The sequence below is a fragment of the Symphodus melops genome (assembly GCF_947650265.1).
Source record: "Symphodus melops genome assembly, chromosome: 10".
Classification (NCBI taxonomy): Eukaryota; Metazoa; Chordata; class Actinopteri; order Labriformes; family Labridae; genus Symphodus; species Symphodus melops.
Window position 1 is genome coordinate 11207947 of NC_136700.1, and position 18077 is coordinate 11226023.

Consider the following 18077-nt stretch of genomic DNA (forward strand, 5'->3'; position numbering starts at 1 on the left):
ATTGGACAGTGGACACAGGTTGAGACGGAGGGTTCTGAGTTTTGAAAAAACATAGTCATTATTAAAAGGTTAGGATTATAGGCAGACAATTTGGCCAAAAAGGGTTTAATGTAGAGCTGTCACTTTAACGCGTTAATTAGATTAATTAATTAGACCGCAAATTAACGCGTTCTAAAAAATGATGCAATATTAATTATAGCACACTGAAATAAAAAAAATCTATGTAAATTTTACCCAGAAACTATAGACCATAAGCATTTCAAACTTGGCCCATTGAAGGACCCGTACTTGTCAGTGGCACGTCATTTCAAACATGCCTTGCTAGCCAAACCAAACAAAGCAGGACTGAGGTGAAAATGCTGCGTCCATTCACCATTCACAAACTCCGCTGGAGGACGGAGCTCGGTTCATTTATAAAATCAAGAGGGTTTATACAGTGCTCAAGGTGTGTCTGCAGGTGTGTCTGCAAAGACCCAGGTTTTACATTTCCCCGATGAAAGATTTGAGGAAAGAAACGAAACATGGCATCGTTAATTAATTAAAAAAAAAAAAAAACACAACAAAAAAGGTTTTATTTCATAAAAAATCATCAGAATTAGGCTGTGAGATAGTGAATCGTGATAATGCCATAAAAACATAGACTTCATAAGATTTGAACAATTTAATAAAAGAGTCATAATTATAAGATTAAAGGGCATATGAATTGAAATGTCATATTGTGAAAATAACTCCTCTTCAATAAAAACTTTTTATTCAATCACTAATAATAATGTGGATTTCAAATCTTCTTAGTGTAGTCATGTTATTAGTTGTGCACTACAATTTTGTAATGTCATGACATTTGAATTCTTTATTTGGGGACCTTAAACAGATTTGAGATTAAAATGAGATTAATTAGATTAATTAATTACAAATCCTGTAATTAATTACATTAATTTTTTAATCGCTTGACAGCACTAGTTTAATGGTGAAAGACCAAAGGTCAAGGTTAGCGTTATTCCATACCACTGTGTGCAGTTGAGACAAAGCTGACAGTGCCATGTTTTACCTTCAGTTAACGTCAACACCAAAGTCTTACAGAATTCCACATTATTGTTGCAGACAGCAGAGCTATATTGTCTTGGATATGCTCTCTGTCTGTCACTCTGTCTGCCTTTACTTGGGGGTCAGCGGCAAGTCTTAAGAAAACTAAAGGCAGTGCTACAGAGAATTTCACTTTACCCTGTGACACAGTGCTCATCTATTATACAAGCTCCATCATTCTTAATGATCCCAAACAATAGTGACAGTTACCTGCCTTCTTTTGTCCCCCCCCCCCCAAAAAAAAAAAAAAATAGAGATATTGATAAACAAAGTATAGCAGAGTCGGGTAAACTACCACAGGTGGACTCACTTGACTCAGCTTCAGATTATGGCTAAAGACTAGAGGATGCCCTTCATGGCGGTTACATGGTGTTATCGGTGTGTATAATGTTAAATCAGTGAACTTTTACTTTCACCCACACTCTTACAACCTTTGTTATACTGACTTAATATAGTGTAAAGGCCAGTGCTCAATTGAGTTTGTCCAGTGTGCTGCAGCTGTCGATAATTCTCAAAGGAATGCGGTGCAGTTACTAAATTCAACCGTATCTAAGCCCGGCACAGGAAAAGAAACATGTTTATTGAACCGTTTGGGTTGTTGTACTGCTGTCCTGTTCAGCATACTTATCTCCAAGAATCACACATCACTGTGACATGGGCCGCTGTGTCAGCTGACAAGACCACAAAGCACGCCTGACTGGCTGCTCTGTGTGTGTACGCAGGTGAGCGTGTGCCTGCACATACATGGATTTGCAGTGGGACAGCATGCTTGACTGCTTGTGTAACACTACATATGCTGAGTGCGGTATGTTTGTGTGGCAGGGAAACAAAAGCATATCCCGACAAGGGATTCAGAGGAAGATAAAGAAAATGTGGTAACATGACTGAAATGGTACCTCAGCTCTCGTCCAGCATCAACGTCCTTATCATCCTCATCCTCACTGGGATTCATCTTTTTCTCCCAGTTCTCAATCTGTCCCTTCTCCGTGTCTCCCTCATGTTTTCTTATCTTCCCTTCTTTCTTTCTCTCTATTCTCTCCCTTCTTTTTTGTCCCCTCCCCCTTGGTCTGCAAGTGACATTGGGCTAAAGTGGGACAGAGTGTAGAGGGGCAGTGAGGCAGAAGAGACAGAGAGACAGCCAGGCAGGGAGGCAGGGAGAGCTGCTGCTCTGCTGAGGCCCTCCTCCTCATCCTCCTCCTCCGCCTTCTCCATGAACACATGTTACTTGGGCACTCCTGGCCCCTCAGGCCTCCCCACGATGTCAGGGAGGGGGGGGGGGGGAGACCCGCTTTTAGCATGTCACCACAACTCTACTCCAATCTGCAACATCTGTCTCTGCAGCTCTTTTGCCTCTCATCATCCCTCATCTGGTTCCTCTGCTGCTTTAACTCCTCCTTCTTTTCCTCCTCTTTGTCCTCTTTTGGGTCTCTGTCGCCAAGATGCCCAGCAACAGTGGTGAAGGTGCATCATCACAGTGGTAAAGGCAAATGAGAGGGGGGTAAGGTAGGGAAATCACAGCCCCCCCCCCCCCCGCTCCTCATGTCCACCCTGCCATGCGAGGTGCACTCAGGCGCACATGGGCCTCGCTCCCCGATGACCTCCTACTCCCTGAGATTCGGTATTTGTCACTGAGGTGCTGCTTACATGCTGTGGCACTGTAGTACTCCCACTGAGGACAACATAGCTTTACAAAGGGCAAGGCTTTATTGATTTGTGTGAGAGTTTATCACATGTGTGCCGACACTCTCACGCTCTCTTCTCCATCCGCGCGGCGGCATTGTGTGTGTGTGCAGAAACCTGCCTTCGCTCACTGTTGTTAACTCAACAAGCTGCTTCCAGAGGATCCGCGATCAGTCTTTTCCCTGTTTGCCCTGTTTTCCTCTTCATAATAGATGACAATCACACAAAACAGACCTGTGCGTGAAATGATCATATCCTACCAAACCAATGTTTTTGTGTTATCCACAGAAGAAATAAGGTCACGCTTTAGTAGGCTTCATTGTGTGTGTCTGTTTATAATGCATTAGCTATGTCCCGTTAGCCTTCTCATGACTGGCGAACATGTCTCTATCTATTATCTATGAGGATAAATAATTGAAGTACAAAAGCAGCACAATGCGCCACATGTTGACAAGTCTGCTGTGTGTTGTTTGTGTTCTCGGATGTGTCAATTTCAGCCAGTTAACCGGGCAAAAATTCTGTTTTCTTTGGAGTTTTTGTGTTCTAACTTTAGGAGCATATTTTCAACAGGAAAAAGGAACATTCGAGGATGATACTGTGTTTTTGTGTGCCTTTGCCTGCTTTCATGGTAATACACTTCCTCTCTATTCTTTTTTTCTGTTCATTTCTTCATCCAGACATCTAACCCTACCCACCTTACTGCTTGAATATTTATGCCCATTCCAATTAGTGTGGTAGAGACCTTTGCCCATTACTGAGGTAAAGACAGAGATGGATAAGACACCGCTATGCGAGTGATGATAAAAAAACATTAAAAAAACCAGACAGATTATGAGATTTCTTCTGTCTATTCCTTATAGTTTGGATGAGTGCATTTACCCATTTCCTATATTTATTTGTTTGTTTCTCTCTGTCTCTCTCTCTCTCTCTGGTCTCAAGCATGAGCTGTTCAGAGAGGGTAAGGGCTGTGTGGGTGTAAGGGGTGTCACCTTCTTACAACAGCTACAGAAAAAGAAACAGAGAGACAGCAGCAGGAGGAGAGACGGAGGTAGAGAACAGAGAAACCAAGGAAACGGATAGATATCCAGAACGGGAAAGACAAAGAAAAAAAAAAAACAGGAGACAATGTGGAGGTGGTGGTGTTGGGGAGGAGGGAGGCAGCTGGCATTTGACAGTGAAGCATACCTTTTTAATGAGCGCATTAGTCCTCTGCATACCTATCCTCAGATCACTGCATCACACTGAACCTGGTAAACAGACGGCACACGGGAGGAGAGGAGGATGGGAAGGTCAAGGGTTGTCGCTGAGAAACTGAAACACTTGTGTAGAGATAAGAATAGAGCAAACGTGTATCTTGTGTTTTCTCTTCAATTATTCTCTCTCTGGTTTCTGTGTGTCCCACACAAGAGCCTGTGAAATCGACACAAATCGTCTTTATTAACCTTTTTCCTCTTATTTTGACATAACCTCTCCCCAGTTCTTCTGCGAGTGTTTGTGTCTTTGTGGAGTCAAAGAAAGCGGCAGTAATAAGCCGTCCTCGTGGCTCTTTCTATGTCTGGCTGGTTCTCAGTAGCTCTTAACTATCATAGACTACTTTGAATGTGAATAGAGCGGAGATAGAAGCAAGCGTCATTCATTTCAAACCAAGGGGAGAAAGAGAGAGGGAGAGAGTGAAGCTGTGATAGGCAAAGAGCCTATTGTCGCTAGGTGTAGATTTCCCTTTGTCAAACAAATGTCAATTCTTCAGACCCAACAGAGATGAGGAGAAAGGAAAAAAATTATAGCAGCAGAGAAACTGGATGAGGGGAGACAGGGTGGGAGAGAAACAGAGGAGGAGGGAGGCGGTATTGATTTGACACTTGGGGAATCACACCATAGCTCTGTTCATTTTCATTCATCTGCCCTTGTAATGGGGGTGTTAATATGGCAGGTAGAGAGGGGAGAGGGCAGGATGGGGATTTAGGAGGATGAGAGCATTTTATTAGAATCCAATCGTTATTATCCTTCACCTCTGCACACATTCAGACATGCATGTGTGAACGTACACACAAACAAACATGTACACACTTATGCCTTTCAATGTGAAGGCCAGGTGAGGGTGTTAATTACATATTGGGCTTGGATGGACTTACAGTTTTACAAGTCATTGTTTATATGGCGATATTATGTGTATGTGCTCAAAGATGATGCAGGGAGGGAGCTTCCAAACAGTGTGAGCAGCTCAAATGATGTAGCTTTTAGTAGGCCTACCCAGTGCCTACTTTAAATCAGTCGTAATGGGCCCTTGAGTATTATCAAATAAATTAGTCAGATGAAAGAGGAGGAAGAGAAGGTGGTGGAGGTGGAATCAGGAATGACTAATTTCTTTTCAATCTAAAAAAACACCCCCGCCTCTTTACCTGTTCGTTGTTTAATAAGAACCATTGCTCTTATTTTATATGACATGTGCAAACCGGTGGAATCCCATGCTGTTCTCATACCAATAGAGCTGGTCTTATTATTGTGTACATAGTTCATAGTTCTACAATTTCACTTTTATTAAAATGGTGCTCATACACTGAGGCACAGTTGACTGGCAAGCCTGGTTCAAGACTGCAAAGATTTTGAGTTCGTATTCCCTTTAGGCTCATAAATATGTGTATTTTTGAGAGGAATTCAAAGATCAAAGCCGTTTCAAAGTGCATACACTTAGTTATCAGCATTACATGTTAGTGTATACGTCAGGAATTGGAAAGTGGAAAACTGGTACCTCTGATAAAATTGTTTGTTGAAAACGAGTCAAAGAAAGAAACGTCTTTCCAAAGGATTGCTGATGAAAGACTTATTCCATTATTCATTTTGTTTTCTGTTTTCCATTGAAGGGTATAATAGAAAATACAATTATATCAAGCTTTTAAAAAGTAAAAAAACAAACAACAATGCACTTTTTTGATCTGCAACATGTACCACAATTACATGTCTTGATCTTGCCTTTTTTTTATTTTGTATGTAAATTTGATTTTGTAGTGGATGTTTGTGAATTCTTATTGGATCTCGCTGTCGCCTCAACGTCGATGCAGCCTATATATAGTTGCATCCTATTTACACTGGAAGCTCACATGAAGACATTTTGAAACATGAATTTTGACACAAAAAAAAAACAATCATTGTTTTACGTTTCCAAGATTTAATCTCACTGTTTTAATGACGTTTGATCTTTAATGTATTTTTTATGTTACAACGACAGAAGAATTAGAAAGAATCCTACTCTACCAAACATTTGTGCCAGCTACAGTTCCATGTTAGCAATTTGAAAAACGTGTTCTTTTTACTGCTTCAAGGTTCCTGCTGTTGGTGGTTGTTTGCTCCATCTTTGTTTAAACTGTTAAATGACTGTTAATGCAGAGACTGTTAAGCCTCTGCATTATATGAGTTCAAACCTCAAAAATACTTCCACCTTGTTTACCAGAAGTAGATGCTCTGTTACTGGATGTCTCTGGTAGGGGGTTGACTGAGTGCTGGTAGGCTGATCTGAAGCACTGAACCATATGCCACATTACTATTTTATTACTCTGTCACATTATCCACTGCAGCTAACACGACACTCATACACAAACACAACCACAGTTAATTGTGCCAACCTAAGCGCCACGTAGACCTGCAGGATTATAATTCCTTGGTCTTCAGCCGAAGAGCTGTCCATGGTGCTGAACTTCTGTAGACCCATGACATTTGAGCACAGTGTTCGTGTATACATTTCCATAATAGCATTGTGTTTATGTCGTCAGAAAAGCTTTGGCTGCACACATATCTCTGTTAGATCACTGAATGTTAAAGAATCCATGCATGAGTTAGTCAAAGATCGGTTCACCGTCTTTATCTTTATTTTTTTCGCTATCAGTGTAATACTAACCTTTCACCTTTAAACTTCTATTTGAACTGCTTACCAACATTAGCTGGATCTTGATGCATCTGCTCTGTAATACGTGCTGGTGTCGGGGCCTTTTGTGGCCAGGTGCAGCCTTACTGTATCAATATGCATCTATTCACGCAATTGCAGTCCTATGCCTGCATTTAGAGGCATTCAGTTCTACAGTATGTGTGAACAAATGTAAGATTATGAGTGAGTAGCCTACCTTTGTTTCGGTGGTTTTAACCAGCCTTATGTTATGAATATGTTTATTATGTGGATAAATGAATATGTAATGATAAGCAGACAGAGACACTTTGCAGTGAGAGAAAAATAGAAGCAGAAATGAGAAGTTGAATCAGGAGGAGAATAAATAAGGAATGTGTAGGTGTACTCCACTGTCTGCTCTTGGCTGTGGCATCCTGCAGTAAGGAAGCTCTGCACAAAAAACACTCATACTCACAATTTGTTGAGTGCACTGTACAATCATGGATTGTGAGACAGTGGGAGGAAAGATGTGTAAATTTGGAGTCAGATTGCGAGTACGAGTGTTTGTGTAGCTGTGTGCGCATACTGCATTGTTGCGAGCCTGTGGTCCATTTAGCCTGTGGCAGACCTTAGCAATAATACTCATGACTGTGTTCAGTGTTTGAATTAGTTGAAAAGTGAAGAGTGCAAAATAAAATGACATGATGCACAGAGAGATGTGTCGAGCTCCTCTGTGGCCTACAGCCCAGGCCTGTGAATCAATTAACAATCCATTCAGCAGTTCCTCTCTTTTCTCTGATCTCTCTCGCCATCATTTAAATGGCTGATTCCGTTGTTACCTCTAATGAAGGGTACTCTGTTGCACATACACACACTCTCATACAAATCAACGGCAAAACACACACTTGCACATGTCGCTGTGTGCCACTGCAGCGCCCCCTACCCAGCTGCTGTCACGTGAGCGCACGGGCCCTAGCAACAGCAAGCGAGAGAGCGAACAAAAAAAAAAAAAAAAAAACGAGATCCTGGCGAGAGCAGGGTAATGGGTAAAGAGAGGGAGAGAGAAAGGGATGGGAAGAAAGAAGGGAGGAGGGAGGGGGAGCTGTAGAGCATTAATAAGTGATGAGTCCAACAGTGTGAATTGCTGTTAGTTAGCATTACTGCAGCGCCGCCTTCATTTGCATGGCAGAACCAAGAACAAACCCCTCTTACCTACGCCATTTCCTCTGCTGCTCTTTCTCTCCAGCATCACTTTTTCTTTCTCGCCTTATCTATTTCTGTCTCCTTTTCTTCTCTCTATGGCATGTGACGATCTAAAAAATGTGTATATCTTATTTCTTTATCTTTCTCTCCTGTCTGATCCTCTTGTTCTTTGTCAGACCTCCCTGGTGGCTACAGAATTCCTACATTATCATTTTCTGCTCTCATTGTTTTGCTTTTTATGATCTCTTATGATGCTATTATCTCTACCTTTTTTTGATCCTAATTTGTTGAAAATGGCAGCAATATGATAGCGACACTGAGATATATTTAGCTGCACCTTTCCTGCATCCTATCTTCTTCTGCTTCCATGTTTTATCCCTACCACTTCCTCCTCCTCCTCCTCCTCCTCCTCCTCCAATCTCACAGAAGAGGGGAGTCCTATCTCTGGGGTAACTTTGGGGAAGACAAGTGATGCTCCAGGGCTCCCTAATCCTATTTTTCATTGTTTTTTTTCCTCTCTTTCCCTTCCTGACTCCCATTCTCGTTATTTGCATGTTTGTGTCTCTTGAATTTCTGGCATGCATGCATGCACGCACGCACACACACACACACACACACACACACACGCAAGCACATGCTCACAAATCCAGCTGCAGCTTCACTCTGCACTTGGCTTGACTTTGTGCCTCAGGCTGATCAGCTGAACTGATTCCATTACTTACAGACCCCCCTGAAAGAGGAGGAAGAGGAGCACAGGCTAGAAAGGAGGAAATAGGCAGAAAGGGATGGAAAGAGGTGGAGGGCAGGGACAAAAATGGAGACAGAAAGGCCAGGGAAGGTGAAGGGATGTCACAAAGAAAAGAACGCATGTTAGAGAGGACAGGACAGAAGGAAGACGTGAGATAATTTGTGCGCTACCCGTGGGAGCAGGATAGACCTCAAAATCTTAAAAAAAGCAGACACAGAAGCATCTATACACACGTTCAACAACAACAACAAACTCCTGGAGGCGTAGGCAGACTAGACGAGAATTGATCTTCTCTCCCACAAGGAGACACTTGCAAGGGGAGAAAAGAGAGAGATAGAGAGGGACGTAGAGGAATTGTTTGTACCCATGTGTGGCTTTCAGGCCTGCAGGCCCCTCATCCCTCTCACTCTCACTCCCTTCTCTGTCGCTCCCAGCGGCATGTTTCTCTTTATCTCCCCATCTCTCCCTCCATCAATCTCCATCTGCCGTCCCTCCTCCCTGTTAGGTCAGCCCCCTTCCTCTTCGTCTGCCTCCCGTTTTGGCTACCTTCACCCTCCGCACTTTTTTTTAGGTGTGTCACATCTTCACTGACAGCAGGAGAGCTGGCAGGGACTAGGAATTAGATCGCAGGTAGAAAGAGGAGAGAGGACATAAAGACAAGTAGCCTGAACTCAGAGAAGTCAGGAGAAGAAAGGGAATAAAATGTCTTTACTGATTAATATTTCACTTTATGTGAGACTTCATATTCTAGTGCTGAAATTATTAATTGATCGGGAAATCTGTCAGCAACATTTCTTAAAATTAAAGCTTGAAAGCATTTGACCCACTGGCTTTGTTTATTCTTTACTCACTATATTTAGGTTATTGAAGGGTGTAAGGGGTTTAACCTAATGTACCTAATGCTGAATCTGTAAAACAGACTAGATGATAGAAGACGGCATAACCCAATTGGGGGTCCAACAGGAAACACTCTGACTTAGTGTAAGCTGTAGAACAGACAACTTTAATGATCTCTGTGCATCCGTCAAATACAGTTCACAACATACGTCATAAATTCCTTCCAACCTTAGATTCCTCTATAAATGGTGTGGAGAATCATATTACCTTTACTCTTTGAATGTCAAGCATCTATTTAGAACAATCTCTCATTACACTGCTGATCGAGTCAGTACATTTTGCTTCAGAGACATTCCATGTGATTTACGTTTCTTCAAGTATGGTCAAAGCTACTCAGAATAGATTGTAGTCTGCTGACATCAAGATCATTTCTACAGAGTGTACCCAAACTGAACAAATACAGAGAGATTCATACAATCAAGGGGCTTATAATATTGCCTTGAGACATTTTAATTATTTTCAAAGTGCTACTTAGGTATGCATTATTTATATTTGAATGTGACTTTATGTTTAGGACTCACTTGTCCAAACATTTTTCCCATTGCCATTTTTTAAGTTACAATCTTCCATCATGCTGTCTTTGTAGTATCCCAATCAAAAAATAAGCTCAAAAGTCCTGAACTGTGATGAACCCTCACCTGCATGGTTTTCTGACAATATTGCCTTTAAAACATTGAATGAATGATTTAAAAACAGTAAGAAATGCCTACATTTACATGTAAGATCTACATACTTTGAAATAAGGTTTCTTTACAGCCAGCATTGGCATGCTTCTTCCTTTTAATTTTAACCTATACTTAATGGTTTTTCTTTCCACTCTGAAGCATCTCTGAATTTCTCACTACGACTCCCGCTCTCCCCCTTCCTGTTCTGTCTCCCTCTCTTCAGGCATGTTGTGACAGGGTGTAGCACTGTGTTATACAGGGTTCTACTCGCCAAGTGCATATTATCCTGTAAGGCTTAATACCCAGGTTGGAACAAAAGGGCAGGCCTGGAAATTACAGCCTACGTCGCTTAGCACTCAGCACAACAGTCTGACTCACATGAAAACATGCATGTGAACTTTCACATTTGTATGCAGATACAGGGGGTGACCTCTTAGACTTCGATGAATCAGCGGTCAAAAATACTGTTATTTTTTTAATACCTTCAACTTTCTGAGATAATCAGCTGAACTCTTTCTGAACACTGTGCACTGATGTTAAGTGGTTGTTGTAAATGTTTGTATATGGTTGAATTCAAGGTCAAGGTCAAGGTTTCTTTATTTGTCTCCCTGGGGAGAAATTTGTCTGGAATACCGGATCAAATTGCTGCAGACAATAGAATAAATACATAAAAACAATTCATGAAAGTGTGCAAGCTACAATGTGCAAAATATCAGCTCATCCTGCTATATATTAATCAGCGTCTGCTTACATATCCACACACATTCCCCACTACAATCACAAGTGCATGCACACGGCTAAATGTACACAAGCTGCTCAGAAACACATACTGTGTCATAAATGGCTACAGTTACTGTTACCTTGGAAGCTTCCTGTTTTTTCATTCATCTTCCATTATTTGTTCATTAATGATCTTAACACATTTAGCAAATCAAACAAAGAAAAACTTTTTCAACTACAAATTGAACATCATCCTTGACATCATTGTCAATAAATCTACTTCATTATTAAAAAAATGCACATTTTTACAGACGATCAAAAGGTGTGAGCTTGGCTCATGAAGTAAATCTGTCAGTCTTCTTTACATCTCAGTCTTATAAGATCAAATGGGCCTGTGTGAGTTTGTGTTTGTGTGTGTGGCGGGAAGCCAGGCCTGTCCTCTCTGTTTTAATAAATCTCCTTTGGATGGAGTTGTGCAGCCATAAAATGCATCGATTGCAGTTGCTCACATTGTGGCAGGAGACACACAGACACACACACACACACACACACACACACACACACACACACACACACACACACACACACACACACACACACACTAGCATAGTTATTGATATGCCCCTACACATTCATAGCTACACGTGTTCATTGACACACACAAAAAAATTGTCCTGCATTGAAATTTTTACAAACATAAATTTGTAAAGGATCACATATCTTACATTAAACATACATCAACCTCAAATATTGCTTAAACAATGATCAAAAGCACATCATGAAAAGCAATCTACACACAAGCTAAAGGACTAAAGTCATCACAATATGGCTGACATTAAAAATTAACCAAATATTTAACACCTTCAGCACCTGTAGTGTTTTTTTTTTTGTTTTGTTTTGTTCATTTCGACTAAGATGTTGCCTATTTCTTATATTTGTGTGTTTGGGTCTGTGTGTGACATCTATTTATGGAATTCAACTGTTTTGCTTACCTGTGTTTATCTTAAGTCCTCCCTTGTTAACATTGCAAAGACGCATTGCAACATCATGTACAGCAAACAGCAAGCACACACACACACACACACACACACACACACACACACGTACACACACACACACACGCACACACACACACACACGTACACACACACACACACACACACACACACACACACACACACACACTGAAAAAGCATTGGCATAACCAAACAGTCTGCAATCTACTACAAACTGAAGTGCACACGGTCTAAAATAGCCCTTTGGGGGAACAGAATACAAAAGATTCAGAGAAGCGGAAAGAATCAAACACTGAAATACACTCTCCCCTCTCTCCTCCTTCTCCTTCTCTTTTCTCCTTCTTGTCTCTCATACACACGTGCATCATCTGCCTCTACTGACATAAGGATAAATCTGATGGAGACCGAGCAGTCACTGATGTGAAATTAAAATGTCTCTAATCTGTTGTTACCATAGCACATAGGGATACATCAATTATTGAGACCTACAATAACTCTCCTCTTTCCCTCATTCTGTTTCTTCTTGTCTGTCTCTCTGTATTGTGTATATGTCACTAGATGGATGGGACAGAGTATGTTAAAAGCTCTTATGTGTTCACCTCAGCCAAGTTGGATTTATGGAAAAATAGAACCTCTCCTGACATTCTACACTGTTGTTGCCCTAAATGTGGCTCAGTCAGTTTGAACATACTCCAATCACGGCTCTTTCTCTCTCGATGCGGGGAAAAGGTGGAATGTCAATTTCTGTTCTCCAACTTACTGTCTCTCATTTCCACTTTAACTCCAATCCTATTAATTGTGTTGAAATGTTGTGTAAAGAACCAAAGGCATCAGTGATGACAAACGGGGTGGTGTCACCTTTTTCTTTTTATGGACCAGAGGTACACTATAGGGTTGCAGATTTAGTCCTTTATTGTTCATCATCATCTAAGAGGCACTTGCAGTATCTATTGGGGCACACCCTGCTATAAAAACGGTTCAGGGAGGGGACATAGCATATCAAATTCTACTTTATGCAGAAGATAGTTTAGCTGTGTTGTCTGAGCCTCTGGCATTCCTACCACACCTGATTAACAATATCTAATCCTTGAGAGAGCCCCTTAGTGGCAGATTTTACATACTATGCTTTTAACTTGGAGAAAATCAAGCGTACATTATGGGTAAAAGTAAAATAAAATGGTGATTGCAAAATCACATTTCTTAAGTTTAAGTTCTTGTTCTGCAGCACATGAAAAGAAGTAAAATAACATCAGACAAAAGACAAAACCAACAATCAGACTTCTCAGAAAGACAGACAATCAGGGGATAATCTAATTGGCTAAAGGTAACTCCAGGAAGTATTTGCAGATGGATGGAGTTGCATTAAGTCACAAACTACCAACAACTACCATCAGAAAAAACAAAGATTCACAATTTTATAAGACTCTTTCTGTGTAACATTCTGTATATATATGGAAGTAATTTTGTAGAAGGACCTCAAAGAAGAGATGGAATTTGATACATGGAATAAAACTGTGGCTGAATGTAGTAAATATGTGAGAGAGGGTAGAGGAAAGCTCACGCAATGGAAAATATTACATAGATACTATCACACACCATCCAGACACTATAGAATGATAGTTTAGAAAGATAACTTGTGTTGGGAATGTAAGAGTGTGGGATTGTGGTCTGGGTAGACCTCTCTGGACTCAAGTAATTAACATTTAGAGCAGTTTGTTTAATTTAGAAATTCCTCTTTGCCAAGAAGGTCATATTTGGAGAGGTTGGAATCTGGAACACTTAAGAAGCAGAACATATCTAACATGACCTTTTCGTCACTCAAAGGCTTTCTTTTTCCTTTACTTTAATGTTTTTTTTTATGTGGATCAAGAGTTGTTAAAATTAGTCTTTCACCAGTTAAGTACCTAAAGAAAATAATCAAAAGTGGCATGTAAGAATCAACAGGTCTTGTAGAATTATGTTTGTGTCATGACAAGTATTTGTGAAAGTGAATTTATTCATTAGTCTTTCAACTATTCAAAGAAAACATGAGAAGAATCTGTACGACTAATAAAGTAATTCATTAAATCTGTTCTGAGTTTGCTAACAAAACCTGCAAGGGTTAAGAGTTGGTTCACTTTACTGAGGTCAGGGCAGAACGATTACTTTCTTCTCATCGAAATGAGCCTGATGAAGTGGTTTGGGCATCTGATTGGGTTCTTTCCCTTTGGAGGTTTTTTGGTATGTCTAGCTGTAGACCCAGAGCTTGCTGGAGGGATTATTTATCCCATCTGGTCTAGAAATGCCCTGGAATCCCTCAGGAGGAGCTAGAAAAACATTGCTGGGGAGAATAATTTCTGGGTTGACAGGGTTAGCCTGCTGTTGCCACAATCCAACCCTGGATGATTAGAAGAAAATGTATAGGTGGATTGAATTTTTTTTAAAAAAACAATAGCCAAAAGTAAGCTACTGTTGTCTGTTGTGTCAATAAATCTGTGATAATTGAGGTAAATGAGGTTACATTCGATTGCTTTTGAATTCAACTTTTATTTTCCAAGTCAAAACATTTAGCCATTTCTCTTTCCTTACCTTAATAAGAGTGTGAAATGATATGCCTTTGTTATAGTAAGGACTTTGTTGTTACTGAGATACTTGACTAATGTATTCCTCTCCCCTCTTCTACCTTCTTCCTTTCTCTGTTATCCTCTGCAGGTAACCGCTTCTTCCTGACCTCATTTGGTGCTCTGTATATCTCAGAGGTGCAGAAGGAAGATGCTCTGTCCACCTACCGCTGCATCACAAAGCACAAGTACAGTGGAGAGACTCGCCAGAGCAATGGAGCCCGGCTCTCTGTTATGGGTAAGCAACAAGTTACTGCACTCCTTGTTGAGAGTTAATGAAAGCACAGAGACGGTTAGCTTGGCTGAGCAAAAAGAGGTAGATAGGGGCACTGCGGGCATTGCTCTTTCTAAGGAAATCAAAACTTACTTGCCTCCGTGGTTTTTTAAAAATTTGAATCCTTTTCTGTGAAACTAATGTTGTTTATTGTAATGTCTGATAAATGTCTAATCTAATGGGCACTGTTGATTTGGCAACATTTGTTTTATTTGGTACCTGACTACCAAGAGATGTTGGGTTGTAATCTTCTCTTAAAATGGGTAAAGTCTGTGACTGTTTGGCCAACAGACCCTACGGAGTCCACCCCGTCAGTGCTGGACAGTTTTCAGTCCGGTGAGGTGCAAGTGGGGCACAGCGTGGAGCTGCCCTGCATCGCTTCAGGGTACCCAAACCCAACCATTCGCTGGCTGAAGGATAATCGGCCATTACCTGCAGACTCCCGCTGGACACGGCGTATAACTGGCCTCACCATTTCTGACCTGAGGCTTGAGGACAGCGGAAACTACATCTGTGAGGTCACTAACAGCTTCGGCTCCAAGGAGGTGGCTGGTCACCTCAATGTTATAGGTGGGTAAATAACAGAGTAGAGTATTGTATAAAGTGGAAAATGCCTCTTTTATCCATCTCTCCCGACCTCCACGCTACACCGACAACAACCGATGGAGCCTAAGTACGAGATAGACGAAAGTAATGAAATTGTCTGGTCATAAACACACATGATGGAGACATCATTTAAGCTCTGGTGGCTTGACCTGGCGCTTTGCTTTATACATGCGTCCCCCCCCCCCCAAACCAACCCACAACCCTCTTCTTGACTGAACATGATTTTCATCTCCAAGGACGGCTCGTTCCCCTGCTGTGCTCTCAAACCTCAGTAAGGTAGTACAGAGTAGAACAATTGTGCAACCTCTGTAGTTCAGTTTACTGCAGATAAGAGAGGGGGGGGGACTCATTTAAATTGTTGTGCATATGAATACATTTAAGGAGAAGGTGCAAATAGAAGAAAGCAGCAGAGGGAGGAGGTGTAGAGATGGGATTTGAGTGTGGTTGGGTAAAGGGTGAAGTTAGTGGACACTGGGTAGACTGGCCACAGGGCACATCACGGCACATCCAACAAATCTTGAATGACAGGGCATGGAAGGTGGTACGCACACGCGCGCGCACACACACACGCACACACATTTGGACGCTTACAGTACATGCACCTCTTGTCCATGAAGAAAGTCTTACACATGCACTGTCACTCTCTCACACATTGATACACATCCTCGCACACATTCAGTAGCCTCCAGCACTTAACACCAGCTGCTTTATTGCTCACTGACATTTTTCTCCCCTTTCTGTCTTTCTGTCTTGGTTTTTCCACACTGCCTGTTACACACACCCACACAAAAACACACACATGAACACACACACACATACACACAGACACACACATTGCATTACACCACCCACAAAAGATGATATCAGCTGCCTGGCCATCAAAACTGGTTCATTTCAAATTGACTAACTTGTAAATAAGAAGGTCTGACTGATGTTTAAAAATCATCTTTTCCTTTATTTTTAACCCTGCTTGTCCTGCAGAGCCACTGCGGGTCACCTTGTCTCCCAAGAACCTGAAGACGGGGATCAGCAGTACAGTCATCCTATCCTGTGCAGTCCAGGGTTCCCCCCACTTTATTGTGTCCTGGTATCGTAACACAGAACCCGTCCTGCCTGATCAACACTTTTCCATCCAGGGGGCTCACAATGAGACGTTGTTCATCTCTGCTGCACAAAAGAGACACTCGGGGGCTTACCAGTGCTTTGCCACGCGCAAGGGCCAGACCGCCCAGGACTTCTCCATCATTCTGCTAGAAGGTGAGGACTGAACCGGATCCGATTCTTGGTCTGCAGTCATGAATGTGAATGTAAAGAAAACTGTCCAGGGTTATTACTCTGCTTTAATAATTACTGAGTGTCTGTTGTTATGCTAAACTTGACTCATTATACATGGTTTCATTGCAATATTTAAATACACCAAAATAGCTTGAAGCTACTTGCATTTGTGCACTGCTTACCACTCAAAACATATTACCAGTTTTATCATTTTCGACAACATATTATAAAGGAGATTTTCATAGCACATGTACGCCCACACTAAGGAAAACATAAATGAAAGAATTGTCTTTATATGGCTACGCTAGAGAAACAAAAAGACATGCTCTATCATGTAACATTTTTATGCAGGTGAGCATGCAGAGTATGAGTTGAGTAGTTAATTTGAGAAAATTATATTTTCTCAAATTAACTCTTTTAATTTCTAAATCTGTCTTCCCACCATTGTTCCTCTTTATCAACACGTCCTTTCTGTAATTTCTAAAAACTTACCTAAAATCTCATTTGTGATCGTTTCTTAGATGGTACACCCCGCATTGTGGCCTCCTTCAGCGAGAGGGTTGTGGTCCCAGGTGAACCCTTTTCCCTGATGTGTGCCGCAAAAGGAGCGCCTCCCCCCACCATAACCTGGACCCTCGACGACGAGCCCGTGGCCCGGGATCTGTCTCGTGTCCGAGCCAGCCAGTACACGCTCTCTGATGGCAGCACCGTGAGCCACGTCAATGTCAGCAGCCCGCAGATTCGTGATGGAGGAGTGTATCGGTGCGCCGCACGAAACTCGGCCGGTAGCGCCGAGTACCAAGCGCGCATAAACGTAAGAGGTGCCTGTCTACTTTTCAATATCAGTCATACAAAGGCTTCTCAAAGCCTTACCCCCTCCCTTACCCTCGCCCATATCCTGTCCTCTACCCCCTTTATCTATTCCTCTATTTCTGTTTGTTTGTTTCTGCATTTTGTTCCTTTTCTCTTGTTTGATTTTTCTTTAGTCAAATTTACACCTTTACTGTATTAATCTGCAGCAGTCAGTGTTTTGTTCTCCGAGCTGCTCTGCCTCATTCTCTCAGTCTCTCTTTCTTACAGTCTGTCTCCACAGCCTAATTTTACTAGTATTTCACTACCAAAACACACAGCGTCAGATTTTTAAGGCAGACAAAATGTGAAAAAAAAGAGAGATTGTAGCTGAACATATGGAGACAAAGAGTGGCCCAAGTATAAGGATGTAAGGAACTTGAGACAAGTGGAAAAAGAGGAAACCTTAGAAGACAGAGAAGCAGATGGCCAGAGAAGAGAAAGAATAGATGAAATGAGAGAAGAGGAGTGAGTAGGAGAGGAGTGCCAGTATCTGATGGTGAACTCTGGTGACAGGACTGGTGATGTCACTGTCGTCTACGACTACACGGATGAAGAGTGCCATCGATGGACAGGGCTGTATC

At 41.6% G+C, this 18077-nt stretch overlaps 1 protein-coding gene across 2 annotated transcripts in view; it reads left to right on the top strand.

Moving 5' to 3' along the window:
* The window catches only part of dscaml1 (Down syndrome cell adhesion molecule like 1), a 93118-nt gene that overhangs the window by 44908 nt on the left and 30133 nt on the right, over nt 1-18077 (top strand). Inside the window, exons 4-7 of one of the 2 annotated variants that reach the window (XM_079353706.1) lie at nt 14581-14727; nt 15055-15333; nt 16351-16626; nt 17166-17458. In XM_079353706.1, the coding sequence (XP_079209832.1) occupies nt 14581-14727; nt 15055-15333; nt 16351-16626; nt 17166-17458 (995 nt within the window). Of the gene's footprint in view, nt 1-14580; nt 14728-15054; nt 15334-16350; nt 16627-17165; nt 17466-18077 lie in introns of both variants that reach the window. The other variant, XM_079353705.1, reaches the window with a different exon arrangement.